Source organism: Paramormyrops kingsleyae, chromosome 9 (genome assembly GCF_048594095.1).
Source record: "Paramormyrops kingsleyae isolate MSU_618 chromosome 9, PKINGS_0.4, whole genome shotgun sequence".
NCBI classification, from domain to species: Eukaryota; Metazoa; Chordata; class Actinopteri; order Osteoglossiformes; family Mormyridae; genus Paramormyrops; species Paramormyrops kingsleyae.
This window is the reverse complement of record NC_132805.1, coordinates 6,959,052-6,983,047: the sequence shown is the minus strand read 5'-3', so window position 1 is coordinate 6,983,047 and position 23,996 is coordinate 6,959,052. Positions and strand designations below refer to the sequence as shown.

At 46.8% G+C, this 23,996-nt stretch overlaps 1 protein-coding gene across 3 annotated transcripts in view; it reads right to left on the bottom strand.

Annotated features, from left to right (window-relative positions):
- Nucleotides 1-23,996, bottom strand: part of ptpn3 (protein tyrosine phosphatase non-receptor type 3) — a 46,304-nt gene that overhangs the window by 3,878 nt on the left and 18,430 nt on the right. For 2 of the 3 annotated variants that reach the window (XM_072716219.1, XM_072716220.1), the window contains exons 7-23: nt 20,254-20,306; nt 20,031-20,151; nt 16,574-16,661; nt 15,740-15,828; nt 14,568-14,631; nt 13,343-13,515; nt 12,940-13,074; nt 12,216-12,380; nt 9,681-9,885; nt 7,847-7,924; nt 7,501-7,557; nt 7,045-7,201; nt 6,428-6,591; nt 5,765-5,855; nt 5,536-5,600; nt 5,256-5,402; nt 3,174-3,302 (exon numbers count right to left, since the gene is read on the bottom strand). In XM_072716219.1, the coding sequence (XP_072572320.1) occupies nt 3,174-3,302; nt 5,256-5,402; nt 5,536-5,600; nt 5,765-5,855; nt 6,428-6,591; nt 7,045-7,201; nt 7,501-7,557; nt 7,847-7,924; nt 9,681-9,885; nt 12,216-12,380; nt 12,940-13,074; nt 13,343-13,515; nt 14,568-14,631; nt 15,740-15,828; nt 16,574-16,661; nt 20,031-20,151; nt 20,254-20,306 (1,981 nt within the window). The remainder of the gene's footprint in view (nt 1-3,173; nt 3,303-5,255; nt 5,403-5,535; nt 5,601-5,764; nt 5,856-6,427; nt 6,592-7,044; nt 7,202-7,500; nt 7,558-7,846; nt 7,925-9,680; nt 9,886-12,215; nt 12,381-12,939; nt 13,075-13,342; nt 13,516-14,567; nt 14,632-15,739; nt 15,829-16,573; nt 16,662-20,030; nt 20,152-20,253; nt 20,307-23,996) is intronic. The other variant, XM_072716221.1, reaches the window with a different exon arrangement.

Below are 23,996 nucleotides of genomic sequence, written 5' to 3'. Positions count from 1 at the left end.
CACCTTCAAGGTCCCTTCATGGTAGTAATAGTGGTGTTTTTTGTAGCACAGACGTGTTCATTTCCACAGACCCCTGCCACGTAACATCATTAAGCCACTTGACACACGACACCTCAGAGCTGGAATGGAAGCCCATTGGGTCTGTGTCACTCCATCCGCTGACTTAATGCCAGTGAGAGACCCGCTACCTTGTGGAAGCGGCGATGAAAACAGTCTGTTTGGTCCCCTAACATGCTCCCCGTGCGACGTGCCGAAAAGCTCCTGATGGCTGTCATTTTTGCCTACTATTTCTAATGAATGTCTCCATGGCATATGGGAAGGGGCTCAGCGGGTTAGGGCTCTGTGCCTGCGATTGGAGGGTCATCAGTTCAGATCCCAGGGCCCTTAATTATCGATTGCTCCAGGGACCGTCTGTCCCCGCTTTCTCAAAAGCGTACATTGTTTCAGATAATTACTGTAAGTAAAATGGAAATGAAAAACCAAAAAGCCAGTTGTGATGCGTCTCCTCTCTGACAAACGCGTGTTTGTCTCTGAACTGAAGCACTCACTGACCAGGCAGAATCATCACCTGCAAAGTGAGAAATGAGTTTTTGCACAGTGAAGGTCTCGTCCCACAAGCTGCTGTCACTGCCTCAGCTACAGGTCACCCACGTGCCATTTCGACCCATGCAGGGGGGGGGGCTTCTTAGAAAAGCCCTGATCTCACACTCATACTCGGTTAAGCTGCTCAGGAAATAACCAAAGATGAAAAAAGAAAATCGCCGCGCCACTAATCTCAACTGTGTTTACTTTTGTAACCTGTCAGGGAGCGAGAAGTGAACTTTGTCCATTTTCACTCAGTCATCCCTCTGAAAACGAAAGCAGCACAAATGCAGACAGATTTAAGGAGGTCTGAGGAATGTTTGTCTTCGGCAGATGGGCAGCCGCTAATTTGACGCAGTCCACCTTAAAAACGAACGTCCTGATTCCAGCCTCATCTACGCATAAGGACACACCTACGGCTCTTTCACTGAAAATCACACAGCAGGCCATCTGCAGGGCAGGAAATCTCACCTGCTCGATTTCAGCTTGAGCTGACCCTTCATACAAGGCACATCTAAATAAGCCATTACTGTGTCCTATATTGAGCTAAACATTGATTATTCACAGTAACAACTTCTTCTCCACAGACATATCAGAGAAGGGGATGTCAGTTCAAATTAGCCGCTTACTACAGACTGATGAGGCGGGTGCTGAATTCAACATTATTCTTCTGTGTTTTTCTAAAATATGCAGCAGATAAGCACAGAGGGACTGGACACTGTGTTACCGCAGTTTAATATCAAGGTTAAGTTTAGTTATGGGGCTTATTTTATAGGCCATGCTGTCTGAGAGGGCGATAACTCAGAGCACACCAGCGCCCCGCTTTTAATGGAATTCCTCGCTAACGACTCCTATGTGCCTTTGATGGTGAACTTGGGGAAAGCTAACTGTGGTACACTCGCACGACCTTAATCCGTCATGAACCACTGACAAAACGAATTACCGGTGCCGCGTTTAAGGAGCGACATTATTTATCAGTGTTCTTTATGGTTTGGTTTTTGCCGGGATTCGCAAAGTCGCAAAATCGGCGAGGGAAGGCGAGCGTGCGATCGAGCGAGCGAGCGAGCGTGCGAGTCGCACATGTGAAGTTTTAAACGAGCCCCCGAGTACCAGCCGCCGTCACCCACGGAGAAGACGGCCTCGTGGGACTCGGTAATGCAAAGGGTCTCTCACCGCCGGAGCTGCGGCAAACAACCTTCTTCCAGTTCAATTATACTCTCAAAGAAAGCATAAAACAGGCTTATGACTCAGCACACCGGGAAGGATCGCCATGGCAACGGCGGCGTGCAGCTCAAAGTACGGGAAGAGGAAGGCGAACCAGGCTGAGGTGCGGAGGGGCCGATTCGGAGGGCACGCCTCTCCCTCCATGGGCCCCCCTCGGCCTGCTGTTCCCCGGTCCTGCGCCCACACGCCCCTGAGCCACAGGTGCTCAACTTGGGACACAAAGAAGTTCCCGGTCTGAGCTCTGACTGCTGGCCAGAGGTGGCAGGATGTCATTGTTCCGCCCGTCAATGCCGTGCTCATATTCTGACATTTGTGCCGCCCGCTCACATCTCTCGCGCCCACAGCAAACCCCAGGCGAAGGCCGGCAGGCAAAGATGACGCCGTACAGCTGCTCCGGACCAACCTGGAGACGCCTCTGTGACCGAGTTTGATGTTTATTGCCGGCTTAAAAGGCTCTGGAGACCACCTTCGACACACACATTCACAGCTACGGGCTGCGGGGCTGACAGATCCAGAGCTGTATCCTGCTGCGGCCGCCGGAGGGTAAACACGCCAGCATGCGCTACAGTATGTCTGTTTACAGGCCAGCGCTGCGGCGAGCAGTCAAAGGAACGCCTTATCGTTGCTGCTGCTGGATTCTCCAATGAAACCCACAAAATATCCCATGACTAATGAATCCCAAAGCCACACATGTCACAACTGTGCCTCTCCATGCCACCCCGGGGACCTTAATTACCCCATTTCCCAAAAAAACCCTTCATGCCACAATCACAGCATTGTCACCAATCAGGCTTCCGTCTGGAACGAATATCGCCCGACGAAACTTTCTCCTTTGCAAAGGAGATCGCAAAATGGCGCTTTCTTTCTGCGGGAGATTACCGGAGAAGGCACCCACGTTCCACGCTAAAACACACCCGAGGTATGAGAGGAACGGACCTAGGAACAGAAAAAAAAGAAAGACAGCAAAGGATCAGGAATGCGTGAGTGTTCTGCTGGAATCCATAGCTTACTGGTCAGGGCAGTGCTGGCCGCCAAGTCAGCTTGGCTGCTCAGCTAACGGAGATGCCCGCTCCACATATGGGGCAAAGGCCACAGACCAGCGGGGGGCTCGTGCCCGGTTCGTGCCAGCCCTCCTTACCCTGCGTACGCTCATAAGCCCTGGCGCCGAAGCACAACTAAAGACGGAGCTGTGGATTCGGGGAGCAGGGCCCATTGCAGCAGGCGGGCCGAGATCTCTCCAGCGACCCCTCCCCATTTCAAGGCCCCTCCTGGCTGTCGTCCCAGCTGCCTGCTGCACTGCCTGCATCGCGTGTAGATGTTTGACGGAGACCGGAGAAGACGGAGCACGGGGCGAGCGCGGCCCCTACCTCCCTGCTGATCAGCGTGAACTCCCTGAAGACGTAGGCCAAGTTGCACTCCTCCGAGTGACAGCGGATCTGCAGGCCTTCGTAGTCCCGCAGCTCGGGGGGGTCTGGCCAGTACTGATGACACTTTGGCTGAAAGGCAGGAGCACGGAAAGCGTCAGGAGGCCATGCGGACCAGCGCCAAGGTTGCCGTAAATAGACACCGTCCACACATGGCCTGTGTGTTTTCCACTCAGTGCATGAAAAGGTGGCTGGCCTGTAGAGGTATGGGAGGTTTTTGAGATTAAATCATCATATATATATGTTTTCATGATTTAATGATATTTATATATTGCATGATTTCATGATATTTATATATAATACACCTTGCTAGTACTTCTGCCTTCACAAAAGCCTGAATTCTTCAAAGCATAGATTCAACATGGTGCCTGAAACATTCCTCTGAGACTTTGGTCCATGTTAACATGACAGCATCGCGCAGCTGCTGCAGATTTGTCAGCTGCATCTTCATGATGCACATCTCCCGTTCCACCACATCCCACAGGTGCTCTATTGGACTGAGCTCTGAAGACTGTGGAGGCCACTTGAGTACAGCAAACTCATTTTTCTTGTTTATGAAACCAGTCTAAGATGAGCTTTGTGGCATGGTGCGTTATCCTGCTGGAAGTACCCATTAGAAGCTGGGTGCACTGTGGTCATAAAGGGATGAACGTGCTTAGTAACAATACTCAAGCAGGCTGTGCCATGGAAATAATGCTGAGTTAGTACTGAGGAGCCTAAAGTGTGCCAAGAAAATGCCCTCCACACCATTACACCACCAGCAGCAGCCTGAGTTGTTGATACGTGCCCACTGCAGCCTCGGATTCCTGTTTTTAGCTGACGGGAGCGGCACCCACTGTGGTCTCCTGCTGCTGCTCCACGGTTCAACGTGTCGTGCGTTCAGAGATGCTCTTGATTGAAATAAGTGGTTCTTTGAGTTACTGCTGCCCTTCTATCAGCTTGAACCAGTCTGGCCATTTTTCCTCGACCCCTGCCATCAACAAGGTATTTTTGCCCTGGGAACCCCCACGCGCTGGATATTTTTTCTTTTTCAGCCAATTTTCTGTAAACCCTAGACATGGCTGCGCGTATAAATCCCAGTAGATCAGCAGTTTCTGAAATACTCATACCAGCCTGTCTGGCTTCGACAACCATGTCACTTCAATCACCTTTCCTCCCTATTCTGGCGTTTGAGTTGAACATCAACTGAAGCTTCTGACCTGTATCGGTATAATTTTATACACTGTGCTGCTGACATATGATTGGCTGATGAGACATTTGATATTTGCTTCAACGAGCAGTTGAACAGGTGTACCTGATAAAGTGGTCGCTAAATAACTCATTACGATCATTTTATTGTCATTTAAAAACACATTTTCTTTCTTTTTTTGAAAAAAATTCACTATAGTAATATAGTCAAATGTATTTCGTTCTTACCTCAATTTTACGGTACGTATAAAAACAAGAAATTCCCCAGGACACAGAATACGACACCCCCATGCCTATTCACAATTAGGGGCATTGTGTTATTTCCTAGTCCTGTTTGCTAACCTGATAAGCACCACGAAGTTAGCTTGTTGTTCCTGGGCAGGCCTCTTCACCCTTACTAATGCCCCGCCGTGTCAGCCTGTGTGTAAACACCAACGCTCAGATGTGGGGGTTACCCCGTTTCCGGGGGGGCGTGTCAGAAATGGTCACCAAGGGGCTTTAGGATGTTAAAGGTGATTCATCACAGAGCTCACCCAGAGAGGGCATGTGGACCTCACTGCAGTTAGTGACACCAGTTGTGTGCGATAAAGGGCCACAGGGGTGGAGGTCTTTCAGCAGCCTAGACATGAAATGAAAGCGCTTCAGGTTCCGTTTGACCAGACCAGTGCTGTTACCTAGCAACAGCCAAGCTGCATCCCAGTGCGCACAGAGAAAGGGCTGATCGAGTCAGGTTAACGAGAGACGACGGTCTCGCTGCACCGTCAGTGTGTGTTAGGTGACATGAGGAAAAGTGTGCGTGCATGTGTCCCACAGCAGGGGGCGTCAGAGGGCACCCACCCGGCCCCTCTCTGTCAGCGTTGTCAGCATGATGATCACGCGACTGTGCTGCTCCCACACGGTCCTCCAGAAGTGGCAGCAGGTGTGTGGCAATGGTCCCTGTGCAGCCACATAGTAGTTTACTACCTCTGTACCAGGAACCTCCATCTGCAAAACAAGAAAACCCAGGTGACCCCAGAGGCCTGAAGGACACTGCAGAGGAGCTGGCTCTGCTTCCCAACTGCATCTGACTGACATCCATCCTACTCATTACTCCCAGTGGTCCAGGCTGACCGACTACCTTAATATGGCTGGCATTGATGTAATTGTCCTCCTTGTCTTGTAAAACCACTCTGGTGATGTCATCTAAAAGGGACAAGAAAGAAAGTGGTAAGTGAAAATGCAAAAGGAGTCTGACAGCTGTGTGAACTGAAAGGAAAATTCTCGAGGCTGGTTAAGTTGCAGCTCTTCGTTTTAGCTGGATAGTCAGTGTCTTACTAAAAACAGTTTACTCAGTTAAATCAGCTCACAGGGCAACACGTCCTTGTATCTGTTCTTCTCCATATTCTGAGTCAATCTGGCTTCCATCATCTCCAAGCCCTGCTTCTTCCTGTACAGTTGCTAAGAAAAGAAAAAGTCAACCTCGGTGAGTGGACATTAACCATCACCCCAAACCTCTCTGAGTGGACATTAACCATCACCCCAAACCTCTCTGAGCGGACATTAACCATCACCCCAAACCTCTCTGAGCGGACATTAACCATCACCCCAAACCTCTCTGAGCGGACATTAACCATCACCCCAAACCTCTCTGAGCGGACATTAACCATCACCCCAAACCTCTCTGAGCGGACATTAACCATCACCCCAAACCTCTCTGAGTGGACATTAACCATCACCCCAAACCTCTCTGAGTGGACATTAACCATCACCCCAAACCTCTCTGAGTGGACATTAACCATCACCCCAAACCTCTCTCAGTGGACATTAACCATCACCCCAAACCTCTCTCAGTGGACATTAACCATCACCCCAAACCTCTCTCAGTGGACATTAACCATCACCCCAAACCTCTCTCAGTGGACATTAATGTTCAGTTGTGTCAACCACAGTCCTTTCCATTGGGAACATGCATCACCTGCCTGCCCCGTGGCTCCCCACCCCCAGCCCTCCTTTACTCCCCAGCTCCTGACCTCAAACTGGACCAGCAGACTCCCGGTTTGAAGGCCCTTCTTTATATGCACCATGGAGTCCTCCAGGGTTTCACCAATCTGGTGGCCTTGTGGCAGGGTGCCGTCTCCTAGCAACTGGAAGCCAGCATTAAATGTGGACAGGGGCTTCGTACGTGAGCCGAGTCCTGCAGAGCCACACGGTATGCAAACAGACGGAGACAGTAGGGTCAAAGATCACCAGGGATGCAAGGCAGCTTATTGGGAACAGTCACTGCACACAGACCCCAAACAAACCACACAGTGCCATCTAGTGCACCAGACCCCAAACAAACCACACAGTACCATCCAGTGCGCCAGACCCCAAACAAATCACACAGCACACCAGACCCCAAACAAACCACACAGCGCCATCCAGCACACCAGACCCCAAACAAACCACACAGCGCACTAGACCCCAAACAAACCACACAGTGCCATTCAGCGCACTAGACCCCAAACAAACCACACAGTGCCATCCAGAGCACCAGACCCCAAACAAACCACACAGTGCCATCCAGTGCACCAGACCCCAAACAAACCACACAGTGCCTCCCCCTACACACAGACACACACGCCCCCAGAATCACGGAGCCGGTCACCTTTCCGACGAACCAGCAGTGTCAGCTCCTTGGTGTGGGACTCGCGGCTGGCCTTAATGAACATGACCACCTGGTCGTGGTTGTGCTCTGAGATGTCCCGTCCATTGATCAGCACAATGTAGTCTCCTTCCAGAAGCTCAGGGGTGCACCTTCCAGCCTAAAGAGGAACACGCATAACTGCCTTAACCTGTGAAACACTGACAGCATCTGATACACGCACACAGCCCTATGCATCATGAACATCATCACAATACATCTACCAATGAGCTGTGGACCCAAATCCTGGAGTAGCTTTATTAACGAAACTAAACATATTCAGTGACAGGACTAGGTCCACTGGCTTGGAGAGAAGAGACTGATGTAACGGTGTCTGTTTGAGCAGACACGTTCTACGAATGTTCATACAAACACCGTACGGATGCTCCGCCAATGTAGGTCATGACTTTTGGCCCTTACCGGTGAGTCACGAGCCACATGTGAGATCATTAGGGGCATCTTCTGGTCAGCACCTCCCTGGAAAACACCAGACATCACAAGAACAAGCTCAGGCGGGGCGAGAGAACGATGACAAGTAAACGACGCCGGACAAGATGATGACCCAGCGGATCTGCCAATGTCTGGCCAGTCCGTCAAGGCCAAGGTGACAGGGCTGGTGCTAGAACAAGCTTCAGCAGCATTATATGTATTTAATTCTCCCCAGTGCAAAGCTGAGCGTATCCTAGAGGAAGGAACTCTCAGGGAAGCACGACTCCGCATCAGCGCCCAGCGAAGTCGCGGGAGGACAGATCTGGGGCACGCTCACTTTGACGTTGAAGCCGAACTTGCCGTCTTTGTCTGGGGCCATTCTCACCAACAGCAAGTCCCCCTCTATCTCCTCGCTCTGGAAGGGAAGAGCAAGATAGGGCAGTTAGAATGACAAGATGCCCCCCCCCCCGGCTCAGGATTCATCATAACTCTGGGGACAATTAATCAGCCTGGTTATGGACAGTTAACTAATGGTGAGGTCATTTTCTCATAAACCATCGTGCTACATCAACAGTTACAGACACTCTTGTCATGGGTTAATATGAATATTAGGTGAGTAGGTTATTGTTCTATTGTGTATTTTTGTTTAGTTTTGGTGTGCAGGCTGAAACGATTCTCCATCTAAAATGACTAATCCTTATGTAAGGTTACAGATAAGTGACACTGTGTGGACTGGGAAGCGACCAGGGCGAGGCTGCGGACACTGCGAACATGAAAGAGCCGGCAGGGTACGGTGAGAGATGTGGCGTGATGTACGTGTGATGTGTATGCAACGTGTGTGCGTAGTGTGTGATGTGGCGTGATGTGTGTGCGATGCGTGCATGATGTGTACGTAGTGTGTGATGTGTGTAAGATATGCTGTGTGATGTGGTGTGAAGTGTGCATGATGTGTACGTAGTGTGTAATATGTGCGCGATGTCCCTGTGATGTGCGTATGATATTCTGTGTGATGTGTATGTAGTGTGTGATGCGTGCGTGATGTGTATGTAGTGTGTGATGTGTGTATGATATGATGTGTGATGTGGTGTGATGTGATGTGTGCATGATGTGTATGTAGTGTGTAATATGTGTGCGATGTCCATGTCATGTGCGTATGATATTCTGTGTGATGTGTATGTAGTGTGTGCATGATGTGTACTTAGTGTGTGATGTGATGTGTGTGCGATGTGTGTATGATATGGTGTGTGACGTGTGTGTGCTTTCCGCTCGGCTAGTGCTGTGCCAGATTGGGTTGCTAAGGAGGAACACACTGCTCCTCTATTCAACAGGCAGGAGGTTACTGCTCTCCTTGGTGTTGAGATTAAAAATCTCAGAATACAGTCTGCCTTCTCCATGAGGAAATAATTGTACACATGTTGTAAGAGCATTATACCCGTATAGCCCTATACAGTGACTAATGACATCTAATACTGAAAAATATAATTTATACCATGAGTACTGACTTCTTTTAGTAATACAATGAGTACTGACTTTTATCATTAATACGGTGAGTATTGACATTGAAAACAAAACACTCTTTTATACCAACGAGAAATGACCTTTATCGTTAATACAGAGAGAACTGATCTTTTTTCTATAAATACTGAGTACTGACATTCAGTAGGTAATGCTATGTTTTACACCATGAGTACTGACCTTCATTGTTGACACAGTGTGTACTCTATCAATATCACATCTTCCCATATTGAGTGTTACACTCTAATTTTGAATCCTGGCCTGAGAAGTACGGGGGGGGGGGTACACAGCCTGAGCAGACGTGCTTTCCAGCACAGCGATCTCACATCTCCGTGTTTAGGAAAGTCTCTGTTTCTGGGGGTGGTGTGTGTCTCAGTGGGATAGGATGCCATGTCAGATGGTTCAAAAGCGGGTCGCCAGAGTGAACCCACCAGCTGGCCCGTGAACAAGGCCAGGAACTGCCTGTTTTTTTTTCAATAGGAAGCATTGTGCCAAATAAATGTTTCATTCCCTCTCCCACTCTGGCCCACCTCTGAACAGGAAAACCCCCAGTAATGCTCTGTCTGTCATAAGGTCCCCTGTCATGACATGAGGCTTGTCAGGAAAGTCCAGACCTTCCCACACTGACAACCACAATCTAAATACCAGCTCCTGACCTTATCGGAGTAACACTGTGAGTCCCGGCTGGTTGTCCCCTCCCCAGCCAAGCCCTCACTGTCAAGACCGGGGGAGTCGGGCTGTCCGGGGGGGTTTGAGGTCTTCTGCGTGGGCACCACTGTCTCCTGGCCCCCGGCCAGCTTCAGGTCGCAGCTGCGCAGGTCAGGTCCCGCCTCTTTGCTCTTTCTGTCTTTGTGAATTTTCCTTTATGAAGGAAACAGTGCGGAATTGCAAATAAATAAATCAAATCAGACATCAAGTAAATTCACCTTAAATTTTCTCCGCTCCCCCAGCGGTTTGCTCAAAGTCTCCCAGAAGCTATTTAAAAACATTTTACGCGCGAGACACGAGAATCTATATTAGAAATAAGATGCATTTAGCAGTCACACTCAGACCAAGTAAATTACTCCAAAACCCCAAAAGGACCTGTCGTTAGAACACGCCAGAAGAAAAGGTTATATTTAGTATTAAGCTCGGATAAAATTAGCGGAGGGTGCGGTACGGCGCATGGCAGGGGGGCACCGCTCCCAGGGGCGGCGCTGCATTACGGAGCGCCCCCTCATGGCGGCTGCTTGGCCAGGACGGCCTGCACGCGCTCCAGCACATGCCCAAGCTGTCAGCTCCGCACTCCTACTGCGGCACCAAGGCTAACAGGAAGGACGGCGAGGAGAAGCCTTCTCTGCTTGTTTATCGCTCCTAACGAGGAGCAGGGCCCTGGAGACGCACGTCGGCAGGGTGAAGCGCGCGCAGGCGATGATCGCTCCCTCTGGGGGAAGAGGGCTGTTTAGGTAACACTGCTTTGTGTTTCATGCAAGGCATAAAGGTTTGGCCACAGAAGAGGGGTACGTCACGCTGCATAAGCGAAGGACAACACTGGCTGCAGAAAACGCCCCCAGTAAGCCGTGGTTCCTGCTTTATAAGTATTATGTGAGACTTCAGACATGCATGTCAGACATTCAGTTAAAACAGTTTCCCTGGTTTGCAAAAGACCACAAAGTAGGAAAAGAGCACAAGTGAAGCTAAACTTATGGGGAAAAAAAAACAGCAAAGACGTCTGAAATGAATCCTCAACAGGAGCTGCACCTGATCGCCAACAGAACCTACAGGCGAAAAAACAAAAAAACAAAAACCCTCTGACCTTGCAGGAGGTCTCTGCTCTTAACAAACTAAAATATTCACTTTAGGATAAGAGCCTTTGATGAGGAAACATTTCTACAGCACTGAAAGTTTCACTTTGTCAATCTGACTTCCAGCGCCAAACTGACCTGGTTACCAGGGAACTCATGAATAATTTCAGTGGCTTCAAAACATTCATAAACAAAAATAGGCATAAGCCCTAGATCGCTCCATAAATTCCAATAAAAATGGAATACATTTTCCCCTGGGATAGCTACAGGTTCACCGCAGCCCAATACCAAAAAAGTGAATATGGGAGATGGATGGATGAATGGATGGATGGATGGAATACATGTATGCATGTAAGGTCTGTGCTGCAGACCTCACTGAACAGCTGTCCTGTTACCTTTTTGACTTGTGCTTCAAAGCAAGCGACCACCATCAAATTAAACACTAGCTCAATCACATAATTTACCCGGTACAAATTACCACGAACAATAAAAATGCTTTTTCCTGATTAAAGAGATCATTTTGACGATAAGGCCAATTCTCAGCGTTTCCTCATGCGTGTGTGAGAGATTTCAACATTACATTCCTGAAACAATTTCAGATTCCAGAATGATTTCAATTTTCCATAACTTAAGATATGCATAAACATGTCAAGTTCTGTAGCGTGTATGAAAGGCCTGTGACACAATACGGACTGCTTTCTGCACAATGCTGATAGTCTCCGCTTCTCTGATACATCCAAGATGCTTTTTTATTTTATTTTTTCTGTCTCCATGGAAATGCCTTTCGAAGGTGAGAGACATTATTCTTCTGATTCGGCAGAAGCCTTTTGCACATTGCAATAAATCATGTTAAATTTAATGCGATTTCTGCATTACTATACTGACTGTTGTGTAGCTGTTAGTGTCACTTATTAATAAAAAATATTTGGATATTGCCATATTTTTTCACTGTGGACAAACAATTATCATGCCAAATCATAGTCAGGAAACCATAAAGAAATCAACATAATTAAGAGAGACACCAGTAACAGTGCTTTGTTTTTCTATTAAAGGTGACAGTAGGATAATTATTAATAACATCATGGGTCTTTCTACTTAAAGTAAAATGTAATTACCAGACCTTTCCTCTATCCAGCATGCATTAATAATGAATCTATCTCTGCTTTCTAAGGACATTAGGGCTGTAATACAATTCAGCAGATGTAAATAACTATTGAAGCATTAGTTCCTGCTTAATGTGATTTTCCCTCTTGCAGCAAGAAATCCAGTCTCAGAAAAAAGTCCCAGAATACGATAGAGGAAGGGTGTTCTCTCCTCTGACAAGTGAACCTGAACTGCATTCTCTGCTATTATAGGCGAACTTTGAAGTGTGTGCTGTCCTCTGATAGGTGACCCTGAATTTCTTACTTCTGGTCAGCTGAGGTCTCCAGGCCAATCCCTATGGCAGCCTCGGGGCTCTTGTACGTGTAGAAAACGTCCTCTGTCTCAGGAAAGTAGCTCATCTCACTGGCCAAGTTGTCCATGGACGAGTGGTGCGTCTTGCGGATGTTGTGCCTCAGACGGGGGCTCCGCCTGCAGTCAACCAACCGATTGATAAAATTTACATATTTTAAAACACATGCATGAGATTCAGTGGAATTAAGGGAGAAGTGCAGGGCTCACAGCCAGTTAAGTCCGATCAAAGATTCTCCTCAGTGTGAAAATCTATTTGAGATTAAACAATAAGCTAGAATTGTATGGAGAAGCCTAACTTTGTGTATATACTGTATTAATCCCCATGGGGAAATTCTCTCTTTTCCTACCACATCTTGCTCTCCATGAGAAACACAGACACAAGTACAGGTAACTGCAAGCATGGGGTCACGGCACAGGATCAGCCAGTGTGCAGCAAGCACCCCAGGAGTAACTGGGGAGTAGGGGCTTTGCTCAGGGGTCCAACGGTGGCATCGGTCTGCTGGCCCCGGGATTCAAACCGACAACCTTCTGGTCCAAACCTACTGAGCCACACACTGCCACTGGAAGAAGGTGTGGTTGTTGCTGGTGAGGGCAACCCCAGACACTGGCCTGGAGGAGGTGCCCTGAACTCGCACTGGCTGGGTGGAGAGCAGTGACGGCCCCACGTGAAGCTTACCAGCTGGGCGTGGTGGGCGGGGAGAAGGAGGGCAGGCTTCGGGTGTCCAGGTGCTCCACGGAGAGGGACTTCCTCAACGCCGGGTTCAGCACCACGCCACGCATCATTCTGCACATAACCTGACTATTCAGGGACCTGAGACCCAGGGTCAGGGTTGAGCTAAAACTTAAGGGGAGTTTCTATAAAGGCTTCAAGCTCAACCTACAACGTCATCAGAACCGAGATACTGAGAGATAATCATGTCCTGTCAATCACTAGCAGCTTGAATCCACTTCCCCGTGGACTTGAGGAAGCAGTGACTGACATCTTGCCCACTTGGGGCCCTGAAGCCTTGCTTTTCTTAATCATTAACAAGCAGAACAGCCCCCCCCCCCCCCCCAAGTCCAGCCCCACCTGTACTCACTTGGTGGGGTGTTTATAGCTGAGAGTCCCATGGCTAAACAGCAGCTTCTTGTCCAGCGACAGAGAGGCATCGGCCTGGAAGAAGGCATGGTGCTCCACGCAGGACCGCCATAGGTTTTTGCAGGTGCGGTAGTTGAGCATGTTGAAGATGACGGTGCTGTCGCGACTCTCCCTCTGACGGGGGACACGCAAGGGGACAGTCAGAGTCTCCAGATAGATCGACGGAGACACGTCGGAGATCACGAGCGCGTCGTCTGTTACGGCTGGCGGTACTCTTGGGTAAGATGACCATACGCTTAATGTTAGCCACCAATGGAAACTTGGTATGTCAGTTAGAAATACCCAGAAATAACTAACTAATACTGAATTAGAGTCATAAGATACCTGCAGTGCCCATAATGCCCATTAGGTGACACTCTGACAGTGAAAACTGGATAGAACACTACCATCAACTGATGTTTTCAACAAAAACAAATGTGTTAATTAGTCTGCCTGACTTTAAACCCAAACCAGTATGATTTTCACTGCTATTTAAGGCATGCATCTGTTAAATCCGTGGTGACCTAGCTGGCTTTAAAGTACAGCTCTGCGCTACGCTAACACTCTGCTAAGTCAGCCACCTTTCTCTATTCATCTGCCATCCCAGTACAGACAGGCTGCAGACACGAATGTGACACACACTTGGGCTAGAAGTGAAGCACGTACAGTAGCTGTGTTTACAGAATGCGACTTTTATTCTAGTGCTGGCATATTTGTCATACGTTTCAATGCCACACGGATAAACCGAGCAAATTAAGCACATGTCAACACTATCTATAATTAAGAGTCACGTCGGAGGGAGAAAAAATCCCAGACTCCTTCCTCTTATTGTTCTTATTGAGGAGACATGCACTGCAAATGAGAGAATAGGGAAAAGTCGCTTTAGCTGTGTCAGGAAGTACATGGCGACTCGTTAGTCCAGCAATTACCCTGGAGCTATAATTCACTTGGCTGAAGACAAGCAGAGACAAATACATGGGCAATAACCAGAAAATCCATGATCTACAGGTTGACTATAACTTACTGCATGTGATCAAATACCTGGACTTTTTATTTTTTTTTTAAATCAGTTTTTCAAATGTTCTGCACATCCACAGATCTTATAGGATGCCTTGCTCACACCCAGTTGGACATACAGGACACGAAGCAGGGCTGCTTTTTCATGCACAGAGGCACATGGTACTCACATGTTTCTGCCTGAGCTGAATGAGGAACCTTTTCCTTTTGAAGGAGATCTTCACAATGGAAACCCTATAAAGGGAATGTAATGAACAGAGACACACTGCACGTGGTCCTAACAAATGATGGTGTCTTCAGTCTGTGTCAGATGTTCAGAGCTAAAAGGAGCTTTGCTTTTTGCAGTTTACATCAAATCAAATCAAAATTTGCTAACAGGATTTTAACCTTGTTATTCAAATCAACGTCTGCCTAAAGACTACGGCATAATTAGACAAGCAGGAAGTGAAGTGAAATTCAATCAAACGACAGTTAGACCCTGCAGGAATATTTTTAAATTTCCTCCATTTTCATCCAGTGCAGAACAGCCACCCCCCCCCCCCCCTTAGCACACAATAGCCTTGAAAGGGTGGGGGGGAGATCAGCACAACACTCCTGCGATTTGTGTAAGATATGTCTGAATATATGTCCATGCTCCATAGGCACCAGTAGGGGGCGCTGTGATCCATCTCAAATGGACACTGCAGAGTGATGTTATTTCAGCTACACCACTTGGGGAGGGGGGGGGCATCCCAACTTAAGCTACACAGCATATATAGTCCTTTGCTGAAGCAGGATACTCATGCATTCAGTAACAGCAATTCAAGACCAGTCTCTTAAGTACAATCAAGTCCAGACAACCACATAATCAGAAGCTGATTGCTCTGAGGACTCAGAGATAAGGTTCTCTCTGTCTAGGAAGGCAGCTAACCAGAAGCCAACAAACTGAATGCCTCGCAGTCATTTGCACTCCACAGGGATCCAGTGATAAGCTTCGACTTTGGGCCATATTTGCATGCCACCTTAATTTCTTGCCACTCAATTGAGATAAAACAAACACCAAATCCATAAAGACACACAATCCACATAGCTTTCCTGGCTGCTCAAACCTGTCCACAAAAGAAACTGCCTTCACAGCAAGTCCTAATCCCTCTCGATCCACAGGTTAATTCTGCGGCTCCGAACCAGCATTCCAGTTCTGTTGAGAAATTCAGACCTCTTCTCTCTGAAAAACTACTCCATGTTTCGCAAACAAACTGCTCTGGGCTCCGTTTTACTGCTAAAGATGTGTGATTACTTGATATTTGATTGTAAAGATGCATGTGATGGTCGGAAGAATGCGAGAGAGTCAACCCTGACTCACCAGGAGAAGAAACTGGAGCAGACCTTGTTGCGGAAGACGGCGAGGCCGGCCGAGGCGATGCCAACCAGGAGGTCCACGTTGCTGGAGTCCTGCCAGGAGGAAGGTTTTGTCACCTGACCTTCTAGTCACAGGGCTTAGTTCAAAATCAGCGCAGATGTGAGCCTGAGTTGAATAAGCTCCGATTACAAAATCAGATAAAGAACCACAAGCCAGAGAGCTGTAGCCGTAAACATCGTGCCAAGTAGAGAATCGGCCATGTCCCAACATGTCCTGGCAAGCGCCGTGGAGCGGAAATGGGCAGCGAGGCTCTGCGGCTATTGGCTGCCCGGTTCACAGGTCTGTCCACTCATTACGACGAACCCACGACGCGTTTGACAGTGCCATTCATATGATATCCCGAGTTGCGAGGAGCACTTCACTAATAATTAGAGGAAACATGCTATTCCTCAAAGTCCACAAAGGCAAGGATGCCACCCCTTGAACAATTCAGGTCCCAGGAGTTGTACTTAAATCAAAGTGGACTTATTAAATGTGTAAAACAGTAATCACTTTATGTACAGGTGTCATCATAACGATAAATCGTAAGAGACATTGTGTGAAGAGAACTGTTATATCTTTTGTAGTAACAAAGATGAATACTCAGTCAGGAGTGTTTCTACCATACCTTATTATAACTATATGCATAACTTAACGGTAACACTTGCGGCCATCATGTTCACTCCTGTGCCACTCCACTCATACTCAGTTTCCCACAATGCACTGCACACTGCAATTACAGTCCCCCGCAGAGCTCACAATACACGAAAAGGCACAGCAGCAGAAACCCGGTCTTACTCTTGCATGGTGAAGCTCCACGCCATAAAAGTCCAGCGTACGGGCCGTGTTCAGGTAGCACAGCTCAGCCTCCGACGGCTTGAGGCCCCTGTGGAGGGAAAGGCCAGACGATGACGTCGCTGAGGTCACCTGCAGACGATGACGTCGCTGAGGTCACCTGCAGCAGGTTCTGGATGCACACGTGCCACCAGTCACGCTAAGAGTTATGGGGGCCCACCAAAATCCAAACAGGGAAGATCTCCGAGAAACTCTCAAGTCCTCCAGCATCCCTAGATCCCTAGACCCCCCCCCATGCCCCATGTCAGCATCAATTTGGGTCATGGGGGGGTAAAAATTAGGTAACAGTGTGCCACTTTCATCCAAAGTGGCACACTGTCACCTATGTCCTTAAGCAACATCATGCCCTCAGAGAAGCTTCAGTAAACTGTGAGCAGTGAAGACATTTTCCAGAGTGCAAGAAAAAAGCATTGACCAGAAAAGCAGGACCAGAGCAAAATCAGAAAGTATCAGTAACTCTGAAATGACAGAGTATAGCAAAATATACTGATGCTAAAGTCCAGCTACCATGTCAGAGATTATGTACTGTGCAAAAGCCTTAGGCAATCAAAGAAAGCCTTTAAAGTTGTTTTTCTGGATTGTAAGTGTATATGTGCATATATAAAAAAAAAACATTCTTGTTGGATGATAAAATTTCACCACCAGCTCACTGAATTAATTAACTTAATTAGTGAAATCATTTAACAGAGTACTGAGTAGCTAAATGCGTTATGCTTGTGGTCGAGTCAACAAATACACTGTTGCCAAAGGTATTGGGACACCCCTCCAAATCATTGAATTCAAGTGGCCCAATCACTTCCATAGCCACAGACGTATAAAATCAAGCACCTAGGCATGCAGACTGCTTCTACAAACATCTGTGTAAGAATGGGTTGCTCTCAGGAGCTCAGTGAATTCAAGTGTGGTACCGTGCTTGGATGCCACCTGTGCAATAAGTCCATTCGTGAAATTTCCTCACTACTAGATATTCGACGATCAACTGTTAGTGTTATTATAACAAAGTGGAAGCAACTGGGAACAACAGCCACAAAATGGTAGGCTATGTAAAACCACAGAAGCGGGGACAACGCATGCTGAGGTGCACAGTGTGCAGAAGTCGCCAACTGTCTGCAGAGTCAATAGCTACAGACCTCCAAACTTCATGTGGCCTTCAGATTAGCTCAAGAACAGTGCGTAGGGAACTTCACGGAATGGGTTTCCATGGCCGAGCAGCTGCATCCGAGCCTTACATCACCAAGTGCAATGCAAAGCGTCGGTTGAATTAGAGTGGAGACTGTGAGCCAGGCCTTCTCGTCGAACATCAGTGCCTGACCTCACAAATGCTCTCCTGGAAGAATGGTCAAAAATTCCCATAAACACACTCCTAAACCTTGTGGACAGCCTTCCCAGAAGAGTTGAAGCTGTTATATCTGCAAAAGGTTTGGCCAACTCCATATTAATGTCCGTATATTAAGAATGGGATGTCATTAAAGTTCATCTGCGTGCAAAGGCAGGTGTCCCAATACTTTTGCCAATATAGTGTACATGTGTATACTGGGTGTATACTGCAAATACTGAGGTTGAGGTTAGCAAAGTTGAGACACTTTGAGAGATATAATATCATAGTTTCACACCAAAATGAAGATTATTTAAACATCAGTTTCTTTGTCTAAGACAGGGCTTCCCAACCCTGTTTCTGGAGATCTGTCACCCTTCAGAGCTTAAGCGCAGCCCTCATTTAACACACCTGATACAGATCATCAGGCCCTTCAGTAATATCTAAGCATTAGAGCCAGCTAAGCTTCAGCATAGCTGACTGGGAGATGCTCCTGAAGGGCCTGAAGGGTGACAGGTCTCCAGGAACAGGGTGGGGCGGCCTGAGCCTAAGACTTTTGCACAGTATAGTTTGTCTCACATGACCCAGAAACAGTAGATGCATTTTACCCCATTCTTGCAGACATTTCCCAAGCTGCAATGGGGTATATTTAGAGGTAAAGGAGTGTGAGGAGCGGCCTGGGACCCGTGCTGGGTGTTACATCATTCTGGGCGTCTTCTGACTCAGACAGCAGGGAGGTGTCCCCTCTCAGCTGCTGACTAATGCAGCATGTATTTGGATGATCTCATGAGGATCACAGAAAGCCCTGCCTAGCTTACACACCATCCAGCTTGTGTTTGCCTGTCAGGGCACACATGCTAGATCACGCATTAAAATTAAGCATGTAAAAGATTATTTAACATTATCTCTGCGATATCTGGGTTTCATCAATATTGGCTCAAATCAGGCAGCATGAAAAGTTAAAAGACTTTCCATATACAAATATGATCTTGGGGATTTTGTATCAGGGCTCCATTCATCTCCAGAACCGCTTCTAGGTTAGATGAGATGGGCATGCAGAGAAGCCTTTCTGCACAGCACTATGCTTTCTCCTTCCAGTAAGCTTCAATGAGCCATTTTCCTCTGGCCCCTCCGAGTAACAACAGCTACAGAGATTCCTTTGCCCGGATGTTTTGTTAACACTTAAAGCAGTCGTCATCATTATACTGTAGATACCTTCATAATGCGTTATTAGGGTCATTATAAGCCATTATAATGCATTATGAAGGAATTTATAGTGTATTATAGATGGAAGTTTCAAAAGGTAGTTATAATGCTTAATAAACATGGCTATAATGTGTTATGCCTTTTTATAAATGTTTATAGCCATGGTTATAATACTTTATGAATGCATTATAATGTATTACGAAAGTATCAATAATGCATTATACACAACTGCTTTAAGTGTTATGTGTTTTGTTTATTCTCTGTAAACTTTAGACACTGCAGTGCGAGAAAATCCCAGAAGGGCGGCTGTTTCCCAAATGCTAAAACCAACGGCGTCTGGCACCAACGTTTAAAATCACTAATCACTTAGCTCACACGCCTAATGCACGTCCTAATGCTCAGCCAAACAATAAGTGACTCTCTTGACCCTGCCTGTGCACTGGATGTATTCAGCTGCAGCTCCATGATTCGCTCAGTGTACCTGATACAGTGACCACTGAGCATACGCATGTTCACAAATAACAATGAACTATAGCTGGAGAAAGACACAACTAACATTAAAAAGAATGAGAATTTACTGCCTCTAACTGTCCATTATCTTATCGTAGAAGTTCTCAGCTAGGTTAGTATCTGTTTCCACATTATTCCTTGGTAGTAAGTCACAACCCAAATTCAAAGGGAGGCTCTCTTTTAAAGCCACGCCCTTTATGATGCACTCGAAATGGTCCCACCAGTTGGGAAAGACTCTCTTAATGGTTTTAGTCAGTCCTATCAACTCAATTTCACAAGCTCTGGTTGTTAAGGACTTGGATTCCTCCGTAAACGTGACAGGTGAATGAGCTGGCACGTGATTACAGGCTCGGCTGCGGTCCGCGGTACCTGTGCTGCGGGTGCATTGCCTCCACTTTGGGCAGGAAGTCCTCCTCCTGCCCTGGGAAGAAGTGAAACAAAGACAGGTAACCCGCCTGGTGCTCCGTCGAGGAGTGATCTCCAAGTTCAGCTGAAACACAAAGGCACCACCCGATCAGGAGAGCAGCGTCAGCATCACTGACGCTGATCTCGGCTAGCTCACCTAAAAACAGGAACGGAGTGCGGCACTTACCCTGGACGGCGTAGGAGGCCATGACCACGGCTGAGCTGAGCGGGCAGCTTAACCTGCGGGACGGACAGAGACAGGCTTGCAAGCCGGGCTGAGCTCACCCACGCAGGTATATATATATATACACACACACACACACACACACATATATATATATTTATTTTTTTGAGCAGGGTCAGACACTCTCTGGAGAAACTGAGGGTTAGGGTCACACTCGACAGCCCAACAGCTAAATCACTGACTCAGGGACTTGAACTAGCAACCTTCTGATCACTACCACAGCAGCTTAACCCGCTGAGCCGCGCATCACTTTGCCTCTGCCTTCGCCAAATCACAACATAACAAGCAATAAAGAGGCAAACGCTCGCAAAGGCCATTACCAACGAGAATCATTAGGAAGGATGACTACCAAACGCACGTGCTCTTTAATGTAAAGCAGACAGGCCTGCACAACATTGGAAAACATTCGCATCATAATACGGCCGCATGACATGACATCGCAAAATTTCTACAAGTACTACTGAGATATTTATAAAACTAAACAGGAGATGAAATTACACAAAATAAACTGTAGCCAAACAGCATATTATCTACCAGTAGAGTGTTTACAAAGTTGGCCGTGCTGCTGCGATTTTTGTCAACAGGCACAAAGCAATGCTGACAAATGCGATGTGATTATTGCATATGCGGACATTGCGATGACCATACAATACTGAAATTATATATGCCCCAGCCCTACATCACAATATTTTAAATTGTTGCAATTAATACTGCAATATTTATGAAACATAAAAGGAGCTGAAGATGTACCTAAAATAAACTACAGCCAAACAGAATGTTTTTTTCCTGCCAAGAGTCTGTCAAATAATTCGGGGGTGGTGTCACAAGCTGTGCCAACAGACACAAAACAGTGCTGGCCACTGAGAGACGATTTTGCTCAATATCGTCTCTACGGAACCCCAGGTATTTCCATACGTTAGACAGATACCATTCTTCTTCGCTTTTCTCCTTCCTCTCTCATTTTGTTAAATTTCACCGATGGTCTCAAACCAGCTGACTATCATAGTCCTTGCAATGTGACCATAACATGCACATAACACACCAATGTCCTGCAGGCATATTACATACTGTATTCACGTGGTAGTTTGCAAATATGTCAGAACACGTATACAATTCTGCTGGCCTTCCTTCACATAAGCAGGCATACTGTGTCAGCTGCCCGCATCTTCCTACTCGGAAGAATATCCATCATAATCCCCTAGAAGTGCTATACAAACATGAATGCTCAAATATTTACTTGCTAATGTGAGTAAAAATACACAGAAAGGCCATGACCCTTCAGTGAGGGACGGCCGCCCTGAAAAATCGATGCGTTCCATGTGGATCACAACGATTTCAGCTCAGACAACAGAGAGTTAATGAAATCAGAGTGACTCCTGAACCGGTGTTTACTTAACGTGGTGTGTTTATGAATGTTTACTCGACTTCAGGATGGACTGTGTCCACACACCGGGAGTAATGTCTCTCTCTCATTCTGACTGACGACTCATTCGCTGCAACAGGCCTGCACCCAAACGCGAGCTACGCTTACAGCGCCCCTGGGATTCACGCCGCTCTTCTGGCCGTGAAGGCCAACGCAGTCAAAGAACATCCTGTATGACTCGCCACAAAGACGCTCGGCACAGAAAACCTTCTTAGCATAAAACAAGAACAAGCTGGCACGATCAAAAAGAAAATCCGGTCGTGACATCCATAGAGGGAAGGGAAAAATAAATAAATGAAAACAGCACAACCCACGTGGAAGAGGCAGAGACAGAGATGACATTGTGCAAAAGGCCTGTCAGTTGTTAAACACCAGCTAAGGTTCCATGTGATTAAGGCCCGGGTGCGATCGGAGCTGTATGGCAGACGGGACATGTGCTGCTTCACAAATGAGGCCTCTAAGAAACTCTAACTAGGAAATCCACACTTAATTCTTCCTCCTTCTTCATCCAGAGGATCACAGAGAATTAGAGACGACTGATACCAGTGATTTTCTTTTCGATCTAACGCCACCTAAGCTTGGTATCCCAATACCAATACAGATCCTGATAATCGGTGCGGACAATAAAATCTGCGGACAGCAGGGTTATGGCAGTGTCAGATCAATGGTGACCCCCAGTGACTCGGCCCCTGAAAATCCCCTTAATTCCCCTTATTGGAATTCCCCCCCCCCCCCGGTTCGTGTTTATGTCCTGCTCCCCGTAATAAAATAAACATCTAAATTACCAGGTTTAAAAAAAAAAAATCGATATTTTACTGTTGTTAGAATCGATTCTCATAATGAAACATTCGGATCGAAAGAAACAATATTCCGGTATCGATCCACACGTCCTTACGTGTCAGTTACCACTTGCCCAGGGGAATTAATCGGGTTCAGGGAGGTCAAACAGAGAATCGTCAGACAAGGTCAAACAGAAGTCCCTCACGAGAGCCAGACATGAAGGAACAAACAGGAGTAGAGGCAGAAAAATCTTTGCTTAATAAGAAAAATCTGCAGATAACAGATACAGCATATGCCTGATCACCTTTATCGTGAAAGAATCGATATTTACAGAGAAACACATCTATCACAGATGGTAGACCTTTAGGTCAAAAACTCATACCTCCACCTACACCCTATTCATGCATGGCTTGGACCGCTCATCTGTGTATTATATACCATATATCTGTTCACCCCTATTCCAGGACAGAAGGCAGAGATAACTGTCACTGCACAACACAGATTACCACCAAATTTTACCGTTTATAAAGTTTGACTCATTACATGGAAAATAAAGAAAAATGTCTTCTTGTAATTGTTATGTTTATATACATCTGTACTGTATATATATATCTGTGGGTGGATAAACAGTGAAAACTTTACCAGCTTCAATACTGAAGAGAAATTTGTGATTTTGAGTTATATAATGAAGTTATAATCTTAGCAGCAGACCACATGAATAAAAACTGACATTTCAATAATATGACCTTCCCAGAGAAACACACAGAAAAAGAAAAGCTTGCGATCTGCTCATGCAAATTGAACTATAATAGGTGCTACTGACAGGAAATGGCTAAAGATCCCTGGGGGCAGGAGACCCCCCAGGCAGTGAAGGAGCCGAAACTCTCACACCTCACACTTACACAGAGAAGGTGAAGCGAGCATGTAAGATTAACCTGTCACACAATGCAAGATTAACCTGGCACACAATGCGAGATTAACCTGGCACACAATGCCATCTAAGGCAGAGTCTGAAAGCGCCACAGGAAACAGAACCACAAAGCAAATAAATCCATGTAATTACAGCCGATTACAGCTTCACCAAGCAACATATCAGCCTTTCTCTGGAAATTCACCCTGATTGGGAAATCCCCCTATATAAGGTGCCAGTTTCTCTATCTCTCCCAACCTGAAGAACTTTATAAATACAGATTTTTTTATTAATTTAGCAGACACTTGTATCCAAAGAAATGTATATTTTTTTTCAGAAAGTAAGGTCAGACGATCCCTGGAGCAATTGCGAGGTAAAGGCCTCGTTCAATGGCTCAACGTTGAAATAAGTCCGCCGACCCTGAGATCTGCACCAACAACCTCCCGGTCACAGGTACTGTGTCCTAACCCTCTGAGCCACACACTTCGCCTTGTGACAACTTGCAGCTGGCCTTTATATCCGGTTGGAAATATGCAGGGAAGCAGGTCAACAAATTCAGGACTGGTGACTAAC